This window comes from Terrapene carolina, unplaced genomic scaffold (assembly GCF_002925995.2).
Source record: "Terrapene carolina triunguis isolate 2854851 unplaced genomic scaffold, T_m_triunguis-2.0 Scaffold84, whole genome shotgun sequence".
In the NCBI taxonomy this organism is placed as follows: Eukaryota; Metazoa; Chordata; order Testudines; family Emydidae; genus Terrapene; species Terrapene triunguis.
In genome coordinates this window covers 23011482-23038824 of record NW_020664435.1, presented here as the reverse complement: position 1 = coordinate 23038824, position 27343 = coordinate 23011482, and the positions used below count along the sequence as shown (strand labels likewise).

At 39.1% G+C, this 27343-nt stretch overlaps 1 protein-coding gene across 4 annotated transcripts in view; it reads right to left on the bottom strand.

The window, feature by feature from the left end:
• Positions 1–27343, bottom strand: part of DGKB (diacylglycerol kinase beta) — a 463387-nt gene that overhangs the window by 87848 nt on the left and 348196 nt on the right. For all 4 annotated transcript variants that reach the window (XM_024209048.1, XM_024209050.1, XM_024209049.1 and 1 more), the window contains 2 exons: positions 17966–18056; positions 11593–11788 (listed from right to left, as the gene is read on the bottom strand). In XM_024209048.1, coding sequence (XP_024064816.1) covers positions 11593–11788; positions 17966–18056 — 287 coding nt within the window. The remainder of the gene's footprint in view (positions 1–11592; positions 11789–17965; positions 18057–27343) is intronic.

Below are 27343 nucleotides of genomic sequence, written 5' to 3'. Positions count from 1 at the left end.
CAATTGCCTTGTAAATAAAAGGATTTTATTATAATATATACTACCCAGAAACATATATACATACATACTTTATAAATATAAATCCAAATCAGATTGTCACTTTAATTCTTAAGAGGCTGCCCAATAATAAGAATAATCACCATTTTGCAATTATCACAGATAATACTTTTCATTCTATAGCATTCCAACATGTGTTATTCTGGGCTCAATTCCTGAGGTCTGTGGGGCTATTTGCATGAGTGAAAACTACTCAATGTGAGTAAGGGCTGCAGAATCAGACTCTGCATAAATGCTGTGCCACATCAGTGAAAAGTTGGTTTCCAGGAGGAAAACTGGCACACAGCCTATTGCACAACAATGGAGAGGAAAGGGGGGAAACTATATTTTCAGCAAGGACCCCAAGACAACCCTTTCTCTTATGAAGACGGTCATCCTATCTTTAATATCCACATAAAGCAGACAGGATTTTGGTTTTAAGAACTCACCAGATGAAGCACATGGTATACAGATTAGATATGTCAGCAGGATAAAGGACTGAGTCGTCAACTCCAGCTCTTGTGAAACTGCTGAAAAAAAGATCAGCCTGCAAAGGTTTACACATTACAATAATGATTTCATTTGAACACTAAGATCTTTTCTGACTTGTCTCCTTCAAGTATGTCCATGATTAAGCATTCTAATGAAGCATGAACACAGTGATAAAGCTGGAAGGGACAGCTCTTAAAGGGAAAGTTCTAATTTCTAAATAAAATCTCAGCATTCTAAATAAAATTATTAGTTTTGTTACTCTATCCAGTCTCTCTCAGTAAATTCTCCCAAGACCTGTCAAGGAAAAAAAACAGGAGAGTCTCAACTGGAATCCAGGCCTAACCTTAATGCAATATTGTACAAGGAATTAACAAACTTTCAAGTTACACCATTAGATGATAATGATGTAGATGTTTTCATTACTGTGCATTTTGTTCTCATACTCTCCTCCCTCCTCTTCTGACCAGCCTTTTTCTGTCTTTTTCTTCCCTTCTGCATTCTTCTTTACGCATTTTCAGCACTATGCATTTATTGTCCCTGGGTTACTCCTCTCATTACTTACTCTGGGTCCAATTTGGATCAGGGCTCTCCCAAGTTGAACATATCTGAGTTTTACCAATTTCACCAGGTCTTATTTTAAATTTTAAGTTACAAATGTATTTGGAATGTGGTATGTTTGTTGAAGCCCTTTAATTCCTATTTGAGACTGTTGAAAGTAGAAACACAGCCATCTTCGGAGATGGGAAAACTGGTTCAAATAAAATTAGAACTAAAATGAACTCAAATCTTTTATGATGTATGAAAAACTCATGTATCTATTTGTGGGAGTATTTGGGGGAGGAGAGGGCTATTAACATATTTATTTTCTGTTTGTTTAGTATTTTTGCATTCCTGGTTTCACTCAGGGCCAGAAGCGGGGGGGGGGGGGGGGAAGGCAAAACCCCCCCAAAACAAAAAAACCAAACAATCCATGAGAAACAATGTCCTTATAGTATTTTCAGAACAGCTGAAACTAGGAAATAATGGAAATCTCCTGACAGATTAATTTGTGAAATTTTCAAACCAAAGAGATTCAGATAAGCATCTAAATCAAATGGTTGTTTGAGCCAGGCCTTTCAAACTTTTGGGATTCATGCAATGATGTAACATATTATATCAATGTGTGCATATGTGAGAATTAACTGTACAGAAATAAGTTCCACAGAAGGTGTGCAACACCATGAATATCATATACTAGAGTTTTTTTTAAATACTCAGGGTCCTCAGCACTGAATTTCCAAACAACTAATGATTTGACCACTCTACAGTCAGTCAATGAAGCTAATCCAACATCAATATGCATAGCTCTTCTATGAATTGAGACACTCCATCTGCCATAATCCTTTTTTCAATATTTTTTTACATTAAGGAATAATATGTAATTCTTTTCTTGCTTCAACATTTAATCGATTTAGTCACTGAATTTAAATGATTGGAAATTTTTCTGCTTACTGGAAATTGGATGCCAAGTGTATCATTTACAGTTCTGAAATAGACACTTGAGTTATATTTAGCCAATTAAAAACAAGTTCCTCTAAATTAACCCAAATAACCCAGAAAACTGACTAATAATATTGGTGAAATAGACAACAGCAGGTGTGTCCATTTCTATCAATCCATATAATAAGTGTGTTTTCTAAAGTACCTAGATAGGAGAGTCAAGTCATATATTCAATTATGGTACTTTATGAAGATGTTTGTTGCATGCTAAAGTGATCTTCGTGTCATTTTGTAGCTGAAAAAATAAAAATAAATGTAACAAGTGGAAGAAAGCAGAACTTGATAGTAATAAATATAAGCTGAAACTAGGAATTGTAGAAAATTGATAAAGGAATCAAGGGACACAAAGTGAAATCGATGGCCAGCAGAGTGAAGGATTTTTTTAAAGTACATTGGGAACAAAAAGAATCCTAACAATAGTATTAGTCCATTACTAGATAGAAATGGTAGAATTATCAATTATAATGCAGAAACGGCAGAAGTGTTCAATAAATATTTCTATTCTGTATTTTGGGAAAAACAGATGATGTCATCAGATTATAGGATACCAGTCTTCTATTCCACTAGAATCTCAGGAGGATGTTAAACAGTAGCTGTTATAACTACACATTTTAAATAAGCAGGTCTCGATAACTCACATTCAAGAGTTTTAAGAGAGCTGGCTGAGGAGCTTGCTGGACCATGAATGCTGATTTTCAGTAATCTTGGAACACTGAGGAAGTTCCAGAAGACTAGAAGAAAGCCAATGTGCCAATATTTTAAAAGGGTAAACAAGATGACTTGAGCAATTATCAGACTGTCAATGCCCTTCAATCCCCATCAAGATGATACAGGACTGATACAAGACTTGATTAATAAAGAATTAAGGGCGGATAATATAATTAATCTCAATCAACATGGATTTATGGAAAGTAGATCCCGTCACACTAACTTGATATCTTTTTTTGGATGAGAGTACAACTTTGTGTGATAAAAGTAATAGCGCTGATGTTATATAATTAGACTTCTGTAAGGCACTTGACCTGGAACCGCATGATGTTTTGATTAAATTAGAAAGATATAAAATTAACACAGTACATATTAAATGGATAAAAAGCTAGCTAACCGATAGGTCTCAACATGTAATTGTAAATGGAGGCTCATCACTGGACATGTGTTTCTAGTGGGGTCCTGCAGGGATTGGTTCTTGGCCCTATGTCATTTCACATTTTTATTAAAAACTTAGAAGAAAACATAACATAATTAATGATAAAGAGGGTCCTACCAAATTCATGGCTGTGAAAAACATCATGGATCGTGAAATCTGGTCTCCCCTGTGAAATTTGCCAATTGTAGGGGGGGGGGAGGGTTCGTGGTATTGCCACCCTTACTTCTGCGCTGCCTTCAGAGCTGGGAGGCCAGAAAGCAGTGGCTTCTCCCAGGCATCCAGCTCTGAAGGCAGCACTGCCACCAGTAGCAGCACAGAAGTGAGGGTGGCATGATATGGGGGGGAGGGTCATCACTTTTTTGCTGGGGGGAAGGGATGACCTATGAGTGGGTGACATGGTCAGCGGTGGCACTGTGGTCACCCCCAACACACACACAGGCAGCCCAAGGCCCCCTTAATCCCTGAGTGCTGGGGAGGGGCAGGGTTGGGAGAACACCAACTGGGGGCTCCTACTGTGTGCCAGGCTCCAGCTGCTAGTCCCAACCAGGCTGCAGAGGGATGGGACTTCCTCTTCTTCTGCATGGGCCACTCCCGGAGCCAGGTCAGACCCATCTCTGCTGGCAGCACAGAAGTAAGGATGGCAATATCATACCATGCCACCCTCACTTCTGCACTGCTGCTGACAGTGGCACTGCCCTCAGAGCTGGGCTCCCATCCAGCATCCGCCACTCTCTAGCTGCCCAGCTCTGAAGGCAGTGCTGCCACCAGCAGCAGCAGCACAGAAGTAAGGGTGGCAATACCACAACCCCCCTACAATAACCTTGCGCACACACCTCCGCCATAATCCCCTTTTGGACAGGACCTCCATGGTTACAATGCTGTGAAATTTAAGATTTAAATATCTGAAACCATGACATTTAAGATTTTTTAAACCCCGTCACTGTGAAATTTACCAAAATGGACCAAGAATTTGGTAGGGTCCTAATGATAAAGTTTGCAGATGATACAAAAATTGGGGGAGCGGTAAATAATGAAGAGGACAGACACAGAGTGATCTGGATTGCTTGGTAAGACGGGCACAAGCAAAGAATATGTGTTTTAATATGGCTAAATGTAAGATGACTAAATCTATGAACAAAAGAATGTAAGCCATATTTACACGATGAGGACTCTATCTTGGGAAGCAGTAACTCTGAAAAAGATTTGGGGGTTGTAATCAGCTAAATGAAAACTCCCAATGCAATGCTGTGGTCAACAGTGTTAAAGCATTCCTTGGATGCATAACCAGGGGAATTGGAGAGGAGTGGGCATAGAGGATTTTACCACTGTATTTGGCACTGGTGCAACCACTGCTGGAATACTGTGTCCAATTCCGGTGTCTACAATTCAGAAGGATGTTCATAAATTGGACAAAGTTCAGAAAAGAGCCATGAGCATGATTAAAAGATTAGAAAACCTGCCTTACAGTGACAGACTTAGGAGCTCAATCTATTTAATTTAACAAAGAGAAGGTAAAGGGGTGACTTGATCACAGTCTATATGTACCTACCTGGGGAACAAATATTTAATAATGGGATCTTTGATCTAGCAGAGAAAGGTATAACATGATCCAGTGGCTGGAAGCTGAAGCAAGACAAATTAAGAATGGAAATAAGGTATACATTTTTTTAGCAGTGAGAGTAATTAAATATTGAAACAACTTTCTGATCCAAAGTCAACATTCTGATTCAAAGCTTGAAATTCAGAGAGCCATGGCAGCACTGAAAATAGCCATGCAGTAACTTAAAATTTTTCCCCAAAACAAAGCTTGTTGATTAACTAAAGGATATTGTAGAGCCATTAAGTGTTCCAAGCCTACCTTCGAGAATTCCTGCCATTTATCCCCTAGCTCTGTTGGATGCTTGGATGGGTTTGTTCCCTTGCCATTGGCATGTTAACTGTACGGAGTATTCTTTTCTCTCTTTTTATGGCTTACAGCAGGGCCACCTTACCTGGTCTGGCTTCAGACTAGCTGTTGCCTCATCTTCCCCTAAGTTCAAAGGGCTGATCGCTTGCCTGTGTTCTCCACCACATGTAGGCTGCTGGCCTGTCTTCCCGCCCCATTAAAAATTCACTGCCACACAGAGTCTTTGAGGCTCTTGCTCCAGGGCACTATTTTATTAATTCAAACATAAAACGAAGTAGGTTGCCAGGACCAGAGGCCTTTCACTCTGCTACCCACTTCCTCTACTCCAGAGCTACTCACAGGAGCCAACTTTCCTCCTGCAACCTCTGTCAACTGACCCCTTTAGAGAGGGCATGTAACCCCTTCTCATTTGGGTCTGATAATCAAACAGGCTGGCTGGCCCCTGGCACCCTGGCCCCTACAGATGCAGACCACCATGTTACATGGCTGCTGTTGAGTTCCCCTGTGGCCTTGTCACTTTCCCTTGCTTCAGCATCTTCCCATTTTTGTGACTGTGAGTAAGTTGTCTTGGCACATGTTGCTCCATTTCTATGGCTTCTGCTTTTCCATCCAGAAACTCATAATAGAGAAAGTACATCAACACAAATTTTCACCCAGAGTTACTGAATCATAGGCCATGAGCATGGTTTATATCCAAATGCTGAATTAAGCCATGAACATGCATTGTCTTAAATTTAAGAAGCCTCTGGCTAGTAACTCACAACAGGTTTGCTGTCAAGCTGTTCAGTTTGATTTCCCTTTTCTTAACATTTTGTTAAACATCAGTATGCCTGTTGCTGTGCAAGGTGCGCAGGAAGAAATGGTCCTATCCTGAAGAGTTTATAATTTAAGACCTTAATCCTGTTAAGATTTATGCTTATAAACTTTGCTCACATGAGCATTCCCATTGAAGTCAATGGGACTCCTCATCTGAGTAAAGTTATATGTGTGTGTGTGTGTGCGCGAGTGTGTTTGAAGGATTGGGCCCCAAGGGTGTGATTCAGTGAGGTGCTTAACATAATCCAGCACCAAATTAGGCTCCCAATAAGCTTCAGCAGTTGGGACTGGGCTCCAAATAAGATTCAGCAAACAAAACAAGTATTTTTCCTCACCAAAAGAAAGCTTTGGCAGTGTGTGAGACGTCCGGACTCACCCCTGCGGCGCCTCCTGCTGGTCGTCCAGGGAATTAGCTCACCAGCCTCTGGAGCACCCTCTGCAGGCTGGTGATCCGCCTTGTCATCTGCACTGGCCCCCGTGTCCCTCCCAGGACCCCGGTGCCCCTTGCTCTGGGTGCTGCCCCCTGGAATACCCACACACACTGGCTCTCCCCTCCCAGGGGAACCTCCACCCACTAACCCCACCTCGCCTCAGGATAAGGCCACTGCCAGTCACCAACTAGCCCCCACTCTCTGGGGCAGACTGCAGTATAGGCCACTCATCATCAGCAAGGTTGGGTTTGGACCTGCTGCCTTGGCCTAGTCCTGGGCTGCCCTCTGCAACCCCCAGTACCTCTTAGCCTTCTCCTAGGCCACAGCCTGGGGCTTTCCAGGCTGGAGCTCCCCAGCTCCTCAGCCTTTCCCCAGCCCTGCTCCACCCAGGTACTCTGTCTAGTTCACTGCAGCCAGGCCCTTCTCTCTCTGAAGGCAGAGAGAGATTACTGAGCTCTTGGCTCCCAGCCTCTTTATACAGGCCAACTGGGCTCTGATTAGGGTGTGGCCTAGCTGCAGCCACTTCCCCCAATCAGCCAGGGTTTTACCTTGCCCAGCCCCAGCCCTCTGCAGGGCTTTTCCAACCCCTCAGGGCAGGAGCGGGTGTCCACCCCGCTACACAGTGCAATTCCTATAATAATATATTTCCTTCTGTCCCAAATACTAAAGAAAACAGGGAAAGGTTTGAGAACTTGATTTAATATTTCTGTCAGGAAGAGAATTTAATATATAATCATTGTTGTTATATCACCTAACAGAATTGGTGTATCTTTCATGGAAAATATAGTGTCATAATATAATCTATGTTTTGAGTGAGTGTCATTTGCTAAAAAGCAGGTAGCTCAGTTGTTTACAGTTATATGTCTAAGCTCATATTTTAGTCTACAGGCCATAGGTTCACCTTTTCTAAAACATTGATTCTTGGCTTTTATTAATATTTGTGTATATTCATAAAGAAAACTCTTGGCCAAATAATGTTAAAGGATTTTGTTTAAGCTCCAGAAAGAAAGATGGTTCACAGTTACAGCCGATATAGTAAAATATTGCATATGAAAATTTTGCAAAAGCAAAATGCTCACCAAATCTTCTAGCTGTTCTAGACTGCCAACTAAATCTGTATTTAGGTCTTTATAATAAATGGATTTTGCACAAGAGAAACTATAATAATTCTTTCTTAACTCAATCAAGTATTAATAAGCATGTGCATTTCTGCTCTAGAAACTTTTCTTGAAATATGCTATCTTATTTATGCACAATTAATATATATATGTATATCAAAGCCAGTTACAAGTAGAAAATATTAGTGTCAAATGTCACTCTCTGACATCCATGCACAACTCCCATAGAAATCAGTGGGAGTTGCACTCATGCACCCAAGTGAAGAACTTGGCTTTTCAAGTTGTTAAATTTCAATTTATGTTTCATTGATTTTACTAATGGGATTGTTTTGCAAATAAATTGGAGAAAGTCCAGAGGAGGTCAACAAAGATGATAAAAGGTTCAGAAAATCTGACTTTTGAGGAAAGGTTAAAAAAACTGGGCATGTTTAGTCCTGAGGCAAGAAGACTCAGGGGGACCAGTCTTCAGTTATGTTAAAAGATGTTATAAAGAGGATGCTGATCAATTGTTCTCCATGTTCATTGAAGATAAGGCAAGAAGTAATCAGCTTAATCTTCAGCAAGAGAGATTTAGGTTAGATATTAGGAAAAACTTTCTAACTCTAAGGATAATTAAGCACTGAAATAAGCTTTCAAGGGAGGTTGTGGAATCCCCAACACAGGAGGTTTTTAACAACAGGTTAGACAAGCACTGGTCAGGGATGGTCAAAATATACTTGGTCCTGCCTCAGCACAAGGGGCTAGACTACATGACCTCTTGAGGTTCCTTCCAGCCCTATGTTTCTATGATTTTCTTCTTCTTTCTAGTTAAGGGGCAAATTATGGCCTGGCTAGTATGGCAGCACACAAGAAGTGTAAGGCGACACCTTACTCCCTTACGCCGGCTACCTCCATCACAAGTAGCAACACAAGAGAGGAAGCGGGCTTCACAGAACAAATACATCCCTCCACCCCGTGGGCAGGAGGGGCCAGGAGTAGGTAGAGCTTTGGCTCCTCCCCCTTCAATACAAGAAGTGGTGTTGCTGCATGCATCAGGCCACATATTCTGCACCAGGCGTAAACTTAGTGCAGTTTAGTCCCACAATCTCTCTCCTGGCCTGCTTCAGGGTCAGCAAAGCAACATGATGCCTCTTATTTAGGGCAGATTGCACAGTAACAATCCAGTCTTAAGTGTTGACAGTGTTAATCATTCCAGGATTCAGGCTGTGCATGCCAAGCTTCAGCCCAATGCTCATTTTTATGGTCAAGTTATAAAATCACAAAAGCAGGGATTTCTAATGAAACACAGATTGATCCACAGTTTTAGTGACACAGTTGCATTGCTATTATTTGATAATACTAAAAATGAGCTTTAATACTGCTCAAAAGTCCTAATTAGGAGAATTAGATTTTCAGGAAAATAAGATCTATATCCTTATAAAAGCCTTATGTTAGCTAATAGTCTCCTATAAAGTGTGGCTGTTTAGTTAGGTCTTGTGATTAGATGCTGTGTTTAGATATAAAACCAGCTGAAAGGATATTTATTCAGACTAAGTAAATAAATGAACAGAGATTAACATGCAGGTGTGTATTTATCTTGGTTCTCAAACCACCCAGTACAAACTTCAGCAGAAGTCTTTAACATTTTGCGAAATGTTTGCTCCAAACTAAAAAATACACAAGCCTTTAAGTAACTAAAATGTATTTAAGGGATAAAAAAGACACTAATCTAAGACAAGATGTGACTCAAGGACATACTATTCTGAAGCTAGCAATCATATTGTCTGAGAACAGACAGGAAGTCAGCTGTTTTGATAGCTGATCGATTTAAACTTTTCACTTTACCTAACCAAAGCTCTTTATAAATTCCAAATGTAAAGTCAAAGTACTTCTTCACACCCTTCAAAAAACCTGTTGTTTAAAAGAAGCTCTTTGAAACTTGAAAATACATTTCTTCACCTAACAAATTTGTTTTTTTCCTATCTGGTAACCACTAGGGTTTATCCACTAACTATTTACTTTAGACTTAAATGTTTAAGTTAATACAAGGCTTGGGAAAGGTACTTGATTGATATTGGAAGCAGAGTCACATTGTTTACCCACAGAACAGATACAACACAGCCAGTGACTTTCCAAACTTCTTCGCACTACCCAGCAACATTCCTGAACACTGACATGGAGGGACCACCTTTAAAGGTAACTAGTGTCCTTCATTCAGTCCTTGATATCTCTGCTGAGACTGCCAACAAGGATGTAAATAAAGTGTAATAATTATTACTGTAACATGGAGACAAGTCCACCAGTCACTAGACTGAAACTGCTATCCTGTTCGATACAGATCTTCAAACAGCTGAGAGGTTACAACAGTTTTCATCCATACCAATTTGAAAGGCATGTGAATCACTGTCCTAGATGTGAAAGGCGCTGTATCCCTTTGTTTGTTAGGCTATGCCTACATTACAATTGGACCTTACAGTGGCACAGCTGTACTGCTACAGCTGTAAAGTCTCCTGTGTAGCCTCTTTTTGCTGGCAAGAGAGAGTTCTTCTGCCACCATAATTAAACCACCCCCAACAAGTGGTCTTAGCTATGTCCGCAAGTGAGCCTCTCCTGCTGGCACAGTGCTGTCCAAACCAGCACTTTTGTCGGTGAAACTTATGTTGGTCGGTGGACCAAGCACAATTTGATCTTTTTTCCCTTGGTGTTCAAGAACCAAGGGATTCTAGTATTGACAGTAGCAGTAGAAACTCTGTAGTTGGTAGGAAGGTGTGGTAGTGCCATGGACCTGTCCCACCTCCACATGGACTATCAGAGCAGGGCTAAAATGAGGATGGGAGTGAAGGGAATGTGCTGCACCCTGCTAATGGGCATAGCAGATGCCATTATTGTGGCCAGTCCCCAAGCAATCCCAGAGTCCTTGTGCCTTCTTCAAAGACAATGCCTCAGTAAACTGCTGCCAATACACATTGCCTTCTCATCCCAGTCAGGTAGTGGTTTAAAGCTACAATATATCCCATACTAGTGTCATGAACAAACAATGACTTAAAAAAAAGTTTAATGCCAGAGTACCAGGTCTGGAAAAAAAACCAGACATTTAGAATCTTTAGAGAAGCAGCAAAAGTAAAAGGATTCAAATAAAATCAGAATGTAAAAATCCTGAGTTTTATGAAGCTTACCAAGAAATACACCTTTTGAATGTTTTAACCCATTGGGGCAAGTGATCTTTCTCTTTGAAAGTGAAAAATACAAAGAGAGCAAAAGAAGAAGTATGTAGCTGATAACTGTAGGCCAATGGTCTCATACTGTGGTCTGTAGAACGCTTCCACGTGGTCCGTACCAAATAATATTTTGAGTGCAAAATGTTGGAGTGTTGTGTGGGGAGGTGGGTTCATGAGAAGTTCTCCTTTAGAAAGTGGGCCACAAAATGTAAAACTTGGAGAAAAATTGATTTAAACTTCTTAACTGGTGATATTTAATGTTGTGTTACAATGAATGCCTTCCAGCTCCCACCAAGTAAAATGGACACTTATTTACTATAATGATTGTCAGAAATAACTATTCATAATAAAATTTTAGGACTGAAACCGGATCTTCTCTATAAAAATGAGTAATGACTAAATGGAAGGGAAAGCTGGCAGGCAAACTGCAGTGTATATAATCAGGGAGTGCAGATGGGATCCAGGTATCGTATGCTACAGTGTGGTAGCAGATCCTCATTATTACCATGATGAGACAACCTCCATGGCCATGGAGGACAAATTCTGTCAGAAAAGGGGCATGTTTGTCCCTGAAACCAAACTGTATGTAGAGTGCCATTCATGAGTAGCTTTTATCTGGCTTCTGTAGCACTAAGCACTTTTTCTACAGAATAGAACAGCAGTGCTCCATGTTGTTGTTTAGTCTGCTTCACATGGGATGTCCTATCTAGGTAAGGTAGGTTTGCACAAAGACCGCAAATTATCAGTGTAGATGTGTTTATGGCAGTGCACTGCTGCAGCATTTTTTTTTTTTTGGTGTGTTTTGTTTTTTTAAACCACTCTTAGTTTTGATAAACAGGCATATAGCGTTATAGTTTAATAAGTTATTTGACTGTCTAGAACCAGCTATTCATTTTAATCTGAAGATTACCTTGACATGCAACCTTCAGTTCCTTGGCATCCGTGACAGTGCTTCTTTTATCCAACCTCTTCTTTTCAGTTCGACGATGGCTACGTCTTTTCTTGGTCTCTCCCCAAAGATTTGATCCACCGTGCATGCTTGGAATGTTCAGAATGGCAATTCCTTCCAGAGAAATATTGATTAAGTCTAGCTGAATTCCATCACACTGATTAGCAAAGGAAACAAAGAAATAAAGAGAGAAGGCAGTAAGACAGAAAGAGAAAATCAGAATGTTCTACCTACCAGTTGTTGTTTTTCCTTCATCATTCCTCCTACTGTCAAATACATATTCCTGTTTAATACTAATATATATATATATATATATATATATTATCTCTGGAAAGGAATTATGAGCTGGGAAGAAGGGTACAAGGTCCTGGTTCAGGAGGCAGAATGTGGATATGATTACTATTCATCCCCAGGTTGCTTGCTTAAATATGGAACTATTTGACAGTGAAAGGTTGTTATCTGATGGTTACGCATTGACTGATGTGAAATGTGTTCATGATCTCACTACAGCTCATACTGGACAAATATCCATACCGCAAAAACTACCTTCACACTAATTGGTTCTCCTGTCTGTGCCAGAGAAACACTTTTTTCTATTTTAGGGTTTTATACTGCTGCCCAGCACCATAGTGTCTGAGCACTTTCCATGTAAGATCAGTAGCAATAGTGGAAGTCCCTACGTAGACTTCATGGAGTTTCTGACATCTCCACTGCTGTTAATCAAAACCCTTTTCTGAACATTAATTTACTTTTAAAATTTAAATTAACCTTCTAGAGCAGCGTTTCTGAAACTGGGGTCCACGAGGGTACTCCAGGGGGTCTGCGGGCCCAGCTGATCAACTCCTCCCTCTCCCTCCCTCACCTCCTACCCCTCCCTCCCAGAGCCTCCTGCATGCCAGGGAACAGCTGTTCAGCAGCATGCAGGAGGCCCTGGGAGGGAAGGGGAGTAGCGGGGACGGAGTGGGAAGAGGCGGGACAGGGGTGGAGTGGGGGTGGGAAGAGGTGGGGCCTAGGGGAAAGGGGTGGGGTGGGGCCTGGGTCTGAGTGGGGGGAGGTTTGGAGGGGGTCCCCAATTTTTTTTTAAATCAAAATGGGGGTCCTTGAGTTGCTAAAGTTTGAGAACCGCTGTTCTAGAGGACTTTAATTTATCACCACATCTGACGGACTAATAGCACACACCCGCTCAGTACTATACAGCAGTCAAATCATTGGGAATGAGCCCATGTTGGAGATAAACCAAAGACCTTCTTGGCCAGAAGCAAAGTGCTATCAGTAGAGCCATAAGGAAACTTCTATTCTGCTTTAAAAATCTGTTTCTTCAATAATATAATAGCTTTCCTTGAAAGTGATATAAGGAGTCCCACTTTGGTTTCTTTGCTATCTCTTTAGGAAACTTAGTGCTTATGACAGATACCAGATGGAAAGTCTTAGACAGCAAACTCCCCTGTTTATCCAGAGAACAGGAAACCTATTTAGAACAGGAGTCACTACACACTGCCCTGTTTACATCTCCTAAAGATGAGGTAGATTGAGGGGTGTGAAGATAATTTAGTTTCTGTGCTCATTCAGTCCTTGGCCTCTCAGCTGATACTTCCAATACACATACAAGGTATTGGTGGTTTTCCAGTACAGACACCTATTCCCTTAGGAACCAGACCGAGACCACTATGCCATTCCATCTACAGCATGGAACTGAACAGCAACCAGATGGAAAACAAACAACTTTGGTTACTACAACCTGGATTATATTTGCACCCATTACAGGGGCAAAGGCTTCATATCCATTTATTAATTCATTGAGTCCCCCAAAGTCTCCAGGATCCACATTCTATCACATTGGCTGAAGTGATTTGCACACTAGCCTCATGCCTCACAACACAACTAAGATGTGTAGGCATCCTGGCATAACCACGTGCTTTATTATATATTGCAGTATATATGAATATGTTAGATCCCAGACCTGCAATTTACAAGATGCTAGTGGATGCCTGCACTTTCATCAAGCCCTTTCAGCGGGGTTCTGCATAGTTACAGGGACCCACGTGTACATTTTAAAATGCAGGATTATGGCCTAAATTTGGAATGTCAATATATAATTACCAGGAAGAAATCTAGAAAAAAAAAATGCTTCAGTGAGAGTTCATTGACATCTGGTAGCTCACTGCTCTACAGGCCACTGTCATTTTCTTTCTCTGCTTAACATTAAGCCTTTATTAAGGCTTTTACCAAGAAAAAGAGCCCGCTACATATAATTATGATCATCCCTGCCCCAATTGTTCACTTATCCTGTAACTCACCCAAAGCACAAAACCAAACCATACTTAGCGTATACTCCTCTGTCTCTTTCAAATGCTTTTAACAATATTACAAATCTAAAGAAGAGACAAGAGCCATCACAATAGTAAGGCTTCCTTTTTATATTTTCTCTCAAAAAATTAAAACGTTTAAAGCCATGTATAATATTCAGTGAGGGAAACTGGTAAGATGCAATGATGTCTTGAAATGACTTGGCAGTTGTGGCAACCAGAAAGGGCACATTTTTATTGACTTTCAAAAAAAGTTGATGAGTGTCTTCAATGTCATTTTGGAAGAAAACTCATCTATATTTTATATGTATTAAAGATAAAGACGATTTATTTTACTGAAAAATTCTGTTCTATGTATACTTACTTACTGCTATACATTCCAGATAAACAGATATTAATTTCATAATTAAAAGTAATCTTGTGTAAATACCCTGCAGGCCTCAATGAATCAAACACATACTGTGTGTCAGGCCTCCCACTGTCTTCAAGTGGAATGTACTGGCTGGATAATTAGATAGTACATATTTTTTAACCTTATTTGCATGCATATTATATCTTTTGCACACTGACAAGCAGCAGTAACAACAAAAGTCAGATTACCACAGGGAATTCCCACAAAGAAGTCTTCATTCCTTATAATTTGCAGCCTAAATTAAAATAATTTGATCTTTGACAAGGATGAAATGTCAAGCAGAAGGGGGTCCTCTACAAGCCACGGCCTGTGGCTTCTGAAATCTGCCTAATTTATGTCAGTCACTTCTTAATACATATTTAAGTATTACACGAAAAAGATGATAAATATGCAATCTGACACCTTTGGTATTTCCCTGCTGTTAATTTATAAAGGTCTGGCGTCCCCCAAACCGACTGGAATTATTTAAATAAAAGAAGAATTGTAAAATAAGAAGGTGCCGGGGCCTCACTTCCATTTTCACTCAATATTGAACACAGCAGGTAGTACACTAAGACAATTATTTGACTAGGCCTCAGAATCCCACTGTGATGAGTTACTTTCAGAATTAGTAAAGGAGGATTTCTTTTGTTCATACACAGAGAAGGAGTTTGCTCTATAGGTAGCTTTTTTGTTGCCCTAATACATTCATATGCTAAAATAAATCACATATGTATTCTGTTCCTATTTTTTCTGTTTTGTGTAATGTAAAGGTGTTGTTAATATAACAGCATGCTTTTTAGATGTATATCAAGTCTATATCAACTAGAAAATAGTAGTTTTGTTCTGGTTCCTTCTGGGTTCATTCTTGGATGCAGTCCACTTTTCTGTGTTAGCTTTTCTATTACATTTGTTAGCCTGGAACATTTTAGATCTGTCTTAGAGTGAAGCTATCAAGTGTGATTTAGTTTACTGAAAAGAACTGAGATGAAGTCTATAGAATCTGAATAAGTGCAATACTGTGCCACACCATCCTGCCACTTAATCTTGCTCATGTATATAAACAGGTATTTATGGAGGAGAAGCTGATAAACCTTTACAGAGTGTCCTGGGCTAAGTCTAATTTTGGTAACAACTCAAATTACAAAGGAAAGAAAACTAATTTTATAGATTGCCATTTTCCTCCATAAAATTGTTTTCCTTCTCATTTAGAAGACTTGTCTTTTGGGGCCCTGATTCAGAAAAGCATTCCTATTCAGGACAGCGCTTGAACATGTGCTGTTTTCCTGAACTACTGCCTTTTCCTGTAACCTTCACATGGATTTTCATGTACGAATTTGAGGTTTAAAATGTACTGTTCAACTTGTACAGAAAAGAAAGTACAGGACTTAAGAAATCTGAATGCATATTAGGAAGGCCAGGCTTAATTAAGTTAGAAACCAAATATAAGGATGAACAAATATTTGCCCATAGAATGCCTGATTACAGTCTCCCAGCTCAGAGATACAGATTCTTAATCTACATGGGCTTTGTTCACGCAACATTTGGCTCTGTAGCAAATGCACTCTGTATGTTTTATTCACAAAGTGAAATGTGGTATTATTTATCAAGGTCTCATTTGCAGTGATATCCTCGAGCAAAGGGCAGCAGGTAACAAACCAGATGAAAACACATTGTAACACAAATGCTTATAACATAAAAACAAAACAGAATAAAATACAAATACACTGTTAGGTATTATTAGTGTAAGAGTAACCTATTTTTTAAGGTAATAGCTGTGCATAATTTATTCCCACTACACATTTCATAAATATTAAGGAGTCCATTTTCATTTGATTTGCTCAGGTATCTTTCTTTAGTATTAATGATATTAACCATCATGCAGTGAGTAAATAAGAACAAGCATACATAATATAATGAAATTCTAATGTCTTGAATTTAATAATAATAATTTAAAGACTCTGCTTTACCACCATTCTGAGATGGATGGAAGGTCATTTAACTTTGAGGATGCAGGATGTAAAAATATATGGTCACCTTTCTAGCTTCTGTGTTTAAGGAGATCAACTCTTACTAGGCACAGAGCTCATGTAATGGCTTGGTGTAAAGTTGTTCATTGGAGGGAAAGTTGTTCATTGGAGGGAAAACCTGCTCCTGTGGCTTTATAATCTGCTAAATTATATCTGAGATTTATATACCAAGACCCACATTTAAAAATCAAACCTGCTAGTCAGTTCCCCAAATATTTAGGAAAATATTTCTCAAGTTAATTGTATTTAGAACTGAATATGAAGCACTTTCTTCAAAATCAAAATTAGGTATAAAAAATCTGCTTCAAGAGCAAGATATAAATACTCCTAATTTCAGGAGAAATGGCAATTTGGCAGGGTCATCCAATTTATTGTTCTGAAGCAAAAAATACTTTCACAAGCAAAAAATCTACCTTTCAACCTAACAACAAACTAAGCAAGTCCCAGGCCTCATAAGCCTCAGAACTTCAGTCTTAATAATCTTTGGTGGTGTCCTGTAGACATTTGCTATAGTGACGGAAGGGTCTTTTCAATCACTGTAATAAATTTACCAAGAAGTGGTAACTAGGTCAACAGAAATATTATTCTGTCAACCTAGTGGTGTCTATACCAGGGCATAGGTCAGCTTAACTATGTGTCTCAGCGGTGTGAACTTTTCATTCCCAGGAGCGCCATAGCTAGGCTGACCGAAGTTTTAGGTGTAGATCAGGTCCTAGTATTCAAAGTTATTCAAAGCCCATTCAATTCAAGTCAATGGGAGTCTTTCAATTCACTTCAGCAGGCTTTGGATCAGGCCCTAATAACCTTTCATTAACATTTTGGGCCCACTCATCCTACCATCAGTGGCAAAATATCCCACTGACTTCGCAAAAAGCGAGTCTGGGCCCTTTGCCATTATTATCAGAAAAGAAAAGGGTCTCAATCTTCATGAGGAATGTTTGCATTATTATAACTTACATCCTCAGGTTTATATTTCTAATTATATTGTATTTTTTCACCTTACTTTTGTAATGTGACTAGCAGCCCCCATCAGTCACTTCTTACACCATAGACTATCGAAACTCCCTGATCTAACATTTTTAATGCCTATTCTGTCCACATCTGTCGAGAGTACCTTTTCAGATAACCTTGGATGTATAATGGTAAGATGGCCCCTTGTGCAAAGAGAAAAAGTAGTTAATGAAGGGGAATGATTAAAAAAAAATGTATTCTTTAACCTTTATTCAGGAAAGCAAGCACAATTTTAGTGAACTGAGTTTTAAAGGTTATAAAAACTTGGGACCTAGAAATAATAAGATTTTTTATTTTAATCCTGAAGCAGTTCTCCCTCCCTCCAACAATCTTTCATTTTTCTATCTGACCCAGCAATAGTAGCTTCCCTATTGATTTCTAATGTTATAGTTTCCCTCTTCCACTGTATTAAGACTTCACTAATCATCAAACTGAACTTTGTTCTACACCACAAATAGACATGACAAAAATAATATTTTGGGTCTGAGGTCAAAAGCTTGTACATTCCTCTGTCTTATTGGAGCTGGGCACTCTGCACTGCCCCCTCCCCCTTGCATTTCAATCAAACCAGAAACATGCACTAATTAGTTCCTTACTTCTATTTCTACAGATTCGTGCAGCTTCTTGCAGGTGGCTGAGAAAGTTTCAGAAGTGCCAAACTCAAAATACCAAAATTTGTTCTTCATTCTGAAACAGGAAAAAAAAAGAAGAAGAAGTAGCTTATGCAATATCAATATCTGAACAAAAAAGTGATCATCCTGTCTCCCATCATAAGTAATGGCAAAGGCTTGGGAACATGTGCCATCCCATTTGAAATAGATGAGCTCATAATTTTCAAAGCTTAAATGTTGGTGTCAAGTTGTATGATATCCCCTAAAGGGATGACAGGAATGAGTGGAACTGACAGGTTCAAATGTACTTTTGACTTTTCTTTTTCAGTGACAATCAGAATATTTTCTGTCGCTTAACCAGTGACATGCCTCAGAAAATTTACTGATTCTTATTTCATGTCTTACACTCTGGTGGTTAGAGTTCAAATCCCTATTCCACAGAGTTCTAGCATATGGAAGTAGGGGAGATCCTCACGATGAAGCAGAGGTAAGACAAGAATTAAGTCTGTCCCAAGCCACTTAAGTGGTTCTAGTTCATTATCACAAATAAGATATTCAAAGAAAATCAAAATTCCCACCCTAATATCTCCTCAGATATTTTGCTGTTGGACAGCTGACACAAGTAAAATGGGGCATGGAATTTGCATTTTGAAGTTAATTAGTGGATTCTAGTGTAAAATAAAAGCAGATAAAAATCTATATTGAAAATATACAGGATAGCATGAAACCTGTGGCGACATTACACCTGTGTAGCCTCCCAAATGTATAATGAAGCTTGCACTTCTATTTTACTAGATTTATTGTACACTGTTAAATATAATCCGTACATCAGTAATACCACTTCATATAATTAAAAGCAGTTTTGTGTAACCAGAGTGAAACTTTAATTATTATTCTGTGACAAAAAGAGAAACTATCTTTCTAAACAAATACCAAGTTAGACTTCATTAGTCACATTTAAAAATCAGACATTAATATAGTGTATTCAGTTGTAGCCGTCATTCTTTGGTACAAACACAGTACACTGCACTTCGAACTAGAATGTGGCTAATCCTGCATCAGTGCACAAGTGGGAAGATGCATATAGATAGATCAAGTTATAAAATCTGCCAGCTATAGTGTAGCTCTCACCCTATCAGCTCGGTAGCTCCAGTTAGAAACCTAAGGCAATTTTATGGCTTGTAAAGCAACAGCCAGTTAAAGGCAATGTGGAGGGACACTGCAGTAGTTGCCATTCCCAGAAACCTGCTGATAAAAGAGTTAGATAGAATCCTGCCTGGTGCACCAGGGGAGCGACACAAGAGTGGTCACTACTAGAGTCTGGAATAGGGTGTAGAGAGCTACTCCAAAATACCACACTATAAAGAGAGCGAGCTGACATATTGCTGTAAAACAGTGTAACCTTTTTCAAAAAGGGCTTTTACACAGATGATTTGAAAGTCTTGGAAAACAATTTTCAGCACTGAACTCTACATTAAACGTCAGTCTGCTCTGTCTGTGAGAACAGAGACATGCTTCACAAAGCAACTCTAACAAGCAGTATGAAACTATTTCAGGTGACAGTATTTTCAGAAATAGCTATGTGGCTAGATTTTCAAAACAGCCCTTATTTTGGTACCCTTCTTTGTAAGCACAAATGATAGATAATAATATCCTCAAAATAATACCTGTCTCTTATATGCACTTTTCATCAGTAGCTCTCAAAGCGTTTCACAATCTTTAATGCATTTCTCCTCACAACACCCCTGTGAGGTAGGGATCCCTAATTACCATGATGCCTGCAAATCAGAGAGTTAGACATTTATACCCATGTCCTTAACTGGTTTCAGTTGGTCTAGCTCCATCAATAGAGCTAGAACAAAATTGACATCAGCAGAAGATATGGTGCCTACATTTTATCATCTAGTGTTTTCATACCATAGAGATAGCAGCCTTATCTCAGATAAATATGAGGAAAAATTAGTTGGCAACCCTTTGAAAATTTGGCTGTTGCTATTTTTCTACTGCTGCATACTCTGGGACAATAATTAAATGAAGAGCAGGAAAAATTTAATCAATACATCGATTCAAAGAAACAGAAAAATACTGTATTGTTTCTCTTCCTTCACATAATAAACCTCCTCCTATTGAATAAAGATTAATAAACCTATATACCTTTTTTCTTTTAAAGACTTCCATCTTGACACTTAGGCCAGGTCTACACTAACCCCCTAATTCGAACTAAGGTACGCAACTTCAGCTACGTGAATAATGTAGCTGAAGTTCGAAGTATCTTAGTTCGAACTTACCTCGGTCCACACGCGGCAGGCAGGCTCCTCCGTCGACTCCGCGGTACTCCTCTCGCCGAGCAGGAGTACCGCAGTCGACGGCGAGCACTTCCTGGTTCGACTTATCGCGTCCAGACAAGACGCAATAAGTCGAACCCAGAAGTTCGATCGCTCGCCGCCGAACTACCGGGTAAGTGTAGACCTACCCTTACTCTTATTCTTCCCCAAATGAAGTAACTTTTCTTTCCCTTTACTTGCTAATTCTTCCCCAATTCTGCAAAGGTTGCGCTAACTGTCTCCTTTTTAATGCTTCGTAAATTGAAATCTCTCACTCAAAAGGGGGGGAAGAAACACATAGCAATTCTATTGTTCTATTAATGCTATCAAGAATATAGTGGCATTAAAATCACCTTAATCACCAGGAGTAAAGAATAACAAAACCCAGGAATTGACAGTGCACTTGATGTTTACTAGAAAATGTAGTCTATATATCAGAATATTGTGGAATTATATGCTAGTGGATTCATCTTTTTACCTGTTTGGATAGTGTATCTATTTCCTATCACGGAGTTGTGTCCTCTGGGATCATATTATTCCCTAAAATACAATATAGTCTGCTTGGTCTCCTTTTTCTACTTGGAAGAACAGGATATAGATGATATATTTGTTATCAAGAAGGCCAGAAAGAAAACCATTAGAAAGATAGATATAGGTATTACTTATATTGTTGGCTTCATTTTCAAACAGGTGTATAACTATGAGCAAACCCTGAAATGGATTAGATACTTACCTTCAAATACACAAGTTCCCTTTTATAGCAAAGCAGGGGGCTTTTTTAAGCTGTGCCCTTCATATAGTCTCTTCTTACACATATGAAACAAAGTTAAAAGTAAAGAAACTAATAAGCTAGACGTATGGCTTTCTCAATTTTGCACAACATTAAACTTTACTATAAACAGAACCTGTCTTCATTGCTAATACTCTTTCCCTCTGTTGTAACAGACAAAATCTATATTCTCATCTCTACAACTTGCACTATTCTTTTAAATAGGTGACACTTGTCTACTTTATCAATGGCAGCAGCATGTATAGTAAGACTCCAAATGGAAGGATAGTCCATATTTCCCATTGACAGCACACTACAGAAACAATTTGTTTCACTATTGAGTTAGTCATCATATTATGAATATGGTAGAAAGGTAAACAATGGCATAAATATACATTTAATAATGATTTTGCTTGGGTAAATACATCAGTAACAGAAACATAGGCTATTCTCATGCATCTAATTTTTCTTGATACGTAGACGATGATTGAGGGTTGCAGCTCTTCCTTCTGCACCATCATTTTTAAACAAAAGTCAAAAATTCAACTTATTTTAAAGATGTTTAGAATAGAATTAATTAGCTATTCAAGGGAACTTTTCTTTTACTTCACTGCCTTTGTTAGAACAGTAAAGGAAATAGCGTATTTTATAAGAAAGTATTTTTGTGTACATTTTGAAGCTTGTGTCTCATCTCTCTTTTTAAAAAGCAAAAATTAAGTTGCCAGAGAATTGAATCCAAACACAATGCTGCCCAATGCAGACACCTGATAATACCCCAACACATACATAGTCTGTGCATCTAGGAATGGCAGGTGGGGAGTGAAGACCAAACAAGATCCTGCTTCAACACCCTAACACTTTGGGCTCATATATCTGGGGACACTCCAGAAAATTAATCTGAATTAACTAAAAGTGTGAATTAAAAGTGGATTTATTAAACTGAATTAAATCTTTGTGTGGACACACTCATTCAGAATTAGGGCTAGTCTACACTAGAAGTGCTACATCAGTGCAGCTACACTGATGCAACTGTGCTGCTGTAGCTCATCTGGTGAAGACGCTCTATGCCGATAGGAGAAAGCTCTCCCGTCAGCATAATAAAGCCACCTCCACAAGAGGCGATAGCTTCTCCAATCAACCTAGCGCTGTCCACACAGGCGCTTAGGTCGGTGTAACTTACGTCACTCAGGAGGGTGGCTTATTCACACCACTGACCGACATAAGTTATACCGAAGTAAGTGGTAGTGTAGACCTGGCCTTAAAGTGGCCTTAATTCAATTTATCATAATTCACTTTGAAGGTGGAATGGCTCAGTGTAGACACTTACTACAGAAGGGGTTCTCTCTCTCTCATTGCTGTAAATCCACCTCCCCGAGAGGCAGTAGCTAGGTTAAGAGAAGAAATTTTCCGTCAACGTAGCACTGCCTACATGGGGACTTAGGTTGGTTTAACAATGTCACTCGGTTGTGGATTTTCCACACCCTTGAGCAACATAGCTGAGTTGATGTAATTTTCTAATCTAGACCAGCCCTTAGTTTCCCCATGTAGTCAAGCCGTTTCTCTCCTTTGTTCCTTGTAGCCTAGTGGCTGGTGAACACCCCTACAAGATATAGCTATGTTATGTTGCCATGGTGTAGACAACAATAGCTCCATGGACGAATTCTTCTGTCAACCTAGCTATCATCTCACAGGGAGATGGATTAACTACAGTGATGAGAGAATCTCTCTTGTCATTGTAGTGAGTGTCTACAATTGAAGTGCTACAGTGGCACAGCTGAAGCGCTGCAGCTGTGCCGCTGGAGCGTTTTAAGCATAGACATACCCTAGTACTGGAGCATGCTGTGATAAGTGGGACAATCTTCTAAAACATGTTTCAAACAAGTTGGCAGTACGGTATAGGAAAGCTCACACTGCCATCACCCATACTATTCTTGTACTGGAGATAAATAGCAGACTTTTGTCACTAGTTCTGCCAATCCAACACCTTGCACAAGAGCTACATTCACTTAATTAAAAAAAAAAAAAGCATAGAGCACTATTTTCATCCAAGAATCAAGTGAGTTTGCTTAAGCTGACTATGTTGCAGCTTTGCATTATTATCAGTTAATTAGAAACCCCCAACTGCTAAAATTATTTTATGTAACCTTTCTGATTAGGAAATTACAAGGCATATTATTGGGAAAATAGCCCTATATCTAAATATGGAAATAGTACATGTTTTATTATACACCAGAAGAGCACATGCACTGCATCTCATTATGCAATCAGTCAAGCAAAATAGATTAATATATTAATTGTATTCATAAAAAGGGGTCAGCCAATGACAAAGTATATCTTCAATTTAAAAAAAAAAATACAAAAACCCAATTCTCTGACCTAAAAAGTATTATACACAAGGTATTAGCCTTGCCTATTATTAAGGTTGCCTAAGAGTTCTCATTATAAGACCCTGTTTTCAGTTGCTTGTAACTTTGCCCAACTTTAACCATTTGGGCTGAAATTTTCCATACTGGGTGTCTGCCTCAGGCTGGTATTGTTTTGTTTTGTTTTTTATTTCAGATAAAATGGTTGAGCTTCTGCCAGTGAGGCTTGGGACAAGACACATTTTACCCATGCTAAAAAATTCTGAAGACCTTCTTCTTGAAAAGCTATAGTGTCTTTGCTTTGGAGCAGGGACTTGAAATTTATAACAGCAGTTGTCTTTGTGGCAGGGATGTGTCTTTTGCCATCTCCATGAAAATCCACTCAAATTTGACCAAGTTATAAGCATCTGCAAAATTGCAGTTTGCACATGCTCAGTAGAAATTGCTTACCTTTTAGCAGTTATACTCCCTGAAGATTCCACCTACATTGAGGTTAGGGCTGAAAAGGACTTTCCCTGAAATTGAAGCTCTGGGATGCTGCGGCTGATGCCAATCAAGGAACCTGAACTGAGAGGAGGGAGCCTCTCTGTCATATGCTCTCAGCGGTCCCTCTGCTGGGCCCAGGCAGTGTGAAGGAGGAATTTTTCTGATTCAAATACAGAGGGAACAAGAGCTACATCTACTGATGTGGGGGGTGGCAGAGTAAACTGGAACAAAGAGTAGTAGGAGAAGGAGGGTCAGAAACTTGTACTGGAAGCTAGCAGGTGGAAGAAGGAAATTGGGACTGGAAGTTGGCACATGAGGGAGACTGGGACCAGCTGGGTAAGGAGACTGGAAGGCAGAGGCAGATACGGAGATTAGATTATGAGCTCCTGGGAGACTGGAACTGGTTGTGCAAGGAGACTGGGGCTTAGAACCTGAAGGGGCAGGCAGAGGAGGTGAGGGGGAGAGGAGAAAGATCTAATGAAGAGCTGTTGTGTGAGTGGAGAAGTAGGGCTGGCTGGGTAATGAGACTAGAACAAAGAGCCAGAGATGTGAGGGAGACACTGAGAATGAGACACAGAGCCCAGCAAGGAGCAAGAGGATAAGAAGTGGCAAATTTCCATAACTGAGAGACCTACTTGGGAGGAGTAGAGCTATGGCTGAGAATTATGGTGAAAAAGTGGAGGCCAGAGTGAGGGAAAGAGGTGACTATCAGTAAGAGATAAGAATCCCAAAATAAATGTATACAATTTATATCATATTACGGAGAGAAAACAAAGATAAAATAGGGAGAGGGGAAAAGGCTGAACCAGGGAAGTTAAAGAGGAGGGAAAAATAAACTGAAAAGACTGAAGTATGAAGAATTTTTATTTTGTTTTTGTTTTTTGTCTTTAAGGTCTGAAAAGCGAGAGTATAACATTAAAAATGAACATGGGAATATAGGAATTGCCATACTGCAGCAAACCAGTGATAATGTGTCCCAATATTCTGTACTTAACAGCGTCCAGTACCAGAGGCTTCAGAGGAAAGTCCAAGAATCTCTCTAGTGGAAAGTCATGCAATAATTTGACTATAAGAGAAGTTTTTCCCTAACTTCAGGCAGTTAATAATTCGCTTTAACCATAAAGCATGAGGGAATATAAAAAGAGATTATAAAAAAATTAGGGCCAATCTTTTATTTTATTTTATTTTTTTGGAAAATTTGTTACCAAGTGATAATCTATGTGCATGTGCACCTCATGCAATTCTGTTGACTTATCAGAGTTTGGCCTCTTATATCTCAACATATTTTTATTTTATGATATCTATTGTGGACATTAACACCAGAAACTGTAGTGCTGACCCCTAACCCAAAGAAAGAGAAAATTCAGAAACCTAAGCAGCTGCAAAACCTTCCATCCCCAAACATGAAGGTTATGGGGAATGCTGAGGGCATCAAACATCTGAATGTACTTAAGATTCTGCAAACTCTTTCCAGGTGCAGTTTAAGGTGTTGCTGGTTTGGGATCAGGCTACCTGAGTGACTGGGTCTGATAAATTAAAATACATACATGGATAAATAAGTAATATAAAACCTACAGCTAACACTGCATGACACAACTACTGTGTTTTATATTTCTGGTATAAGAGTTATTTAAGTAATCATTTTTATTTCAATAAAAAAAACAAACAATCTTCAGCTGCTAAAATTAATCAATATTTGGTCATTTCATACATATAAATGTTAAGGATTTTTTTAAAAAAAAAATCGTCCTGACTTTCTTATAGCAGTGTTCAATAGACCACATATTTTCCATCTTTTCTCATTGTTCATAGATCTATTATCTAGGTAATTTTATACTTAGGTAAAATGATTTCATTGTAGCACATAATATATATTAATAAGATTGTATGACTTTTTCTAATGTTCTTCTTTCCAGTTCTGTATTAACAATCATATAATTCTTGTTCTCCTTTATAATGAATCATATGCAAAGGTAAGGAAATAGCCAGTGGAGATGCACATGCATAAGAGATTTATGTGTGTCTGGCAAGATTTTAATAGGTACCTCTTTGCCAACTTTTTCTTTCCAATTACCAACTACACTTATGGCAAATCAGTGTTAATCTCCTACGGTACATGGTATAAGCATAGATTGTATAGATACACGGCTAAATTCCTAAGGACTATGCAGGAACAGCTGCAAAACTAGATTTGCACAGTAAACAAATCAATCTAAGGCATCCATATGATCACATAACTACATTATAGATGCTCAGATGTAAATTTACCATATAAAAATGGCTATGCCATTCAAAAAGATTATGCCATTGTCTTATCCTATCACTTAAGCAGTCCCACAGCTGCTTTTTCAGCAATTTATCAGTATTTAACTCCATAACTATCTTGCATTGCAATTAATTTTGTTCTGTAACCTGCATTTGTATATTCTGCTCTTCCACAATCCCTGCTATACTATGCACAACCCTGTCATCTTCCCACTTTCTCCAGCTCTCTGCCCATCTCCCTTCTGTTCCTGTAATCCACACCTCCACATATCACCAATTATCATCCATTTTCCACCTCCTTGCTGATGGTGGAGACTTTGCCTCCATGCATGTTCTCACACCCAACCATGATCTTCCCCTCAATCACTTTGCTAAATCCAATACCTTCTTGGTCCCATACATATTTCCTCTTCTTTGTTATTTTACTCTCTGAGTTGCCTATTCCTCCTCAAGAAGCACGCTGCCACCTGTGATCTCCTCCCATTCCTTCCACCACTAGCCATATCTGAAACCCAACTGTTAACCTCTGTCTTACCTATGAGGCTGATTTTCCCACATCCTCTGCTCATCCTATAGTCTGTGAGACTTAAGTGGTGGATAGGACTAATGCTGGCCTCTACATAGGAATGAATTTTATCCTAAAATACTATTCAGAAAGTAGGTATTTTAATAGATAAGCAACATGGTTCAATCGTTATAAGATTCATTGTGCAGGATACTGGAACTTTTCTAGTCACTGGATGGCTAGACGATTTCGGAGTCATACCTCTGAATACACCTGTGCTGTGTTGATATGCAACATGACACACTGTGTTGTTTAATGGGGAAAAAAGATGACATCTTTCTCCAAGGATTATAGAGATGTGTTACTCTCAACTGGCACAAGTTAACAGGAGGTTAACCTAGAGCACCTGGCATAAAAACCTGTAATTACAAAGCAGTATGGTATCTAACAGAGACTCCCCACATAACCAAACTGGCTTTCTGAACTGTGATATGTTACCTTCAGAAGCAAATGCCAGGATTCCTCATTTCAGATAGATATTTATTTCAGACTTAAAAGCAATTATTAATATGGTTGAAAAATGTATTTAGTTTTTGATTTTTTTTACCAATAATCAATACGTTTACTGTGTCTGTTACTATAAACTATACC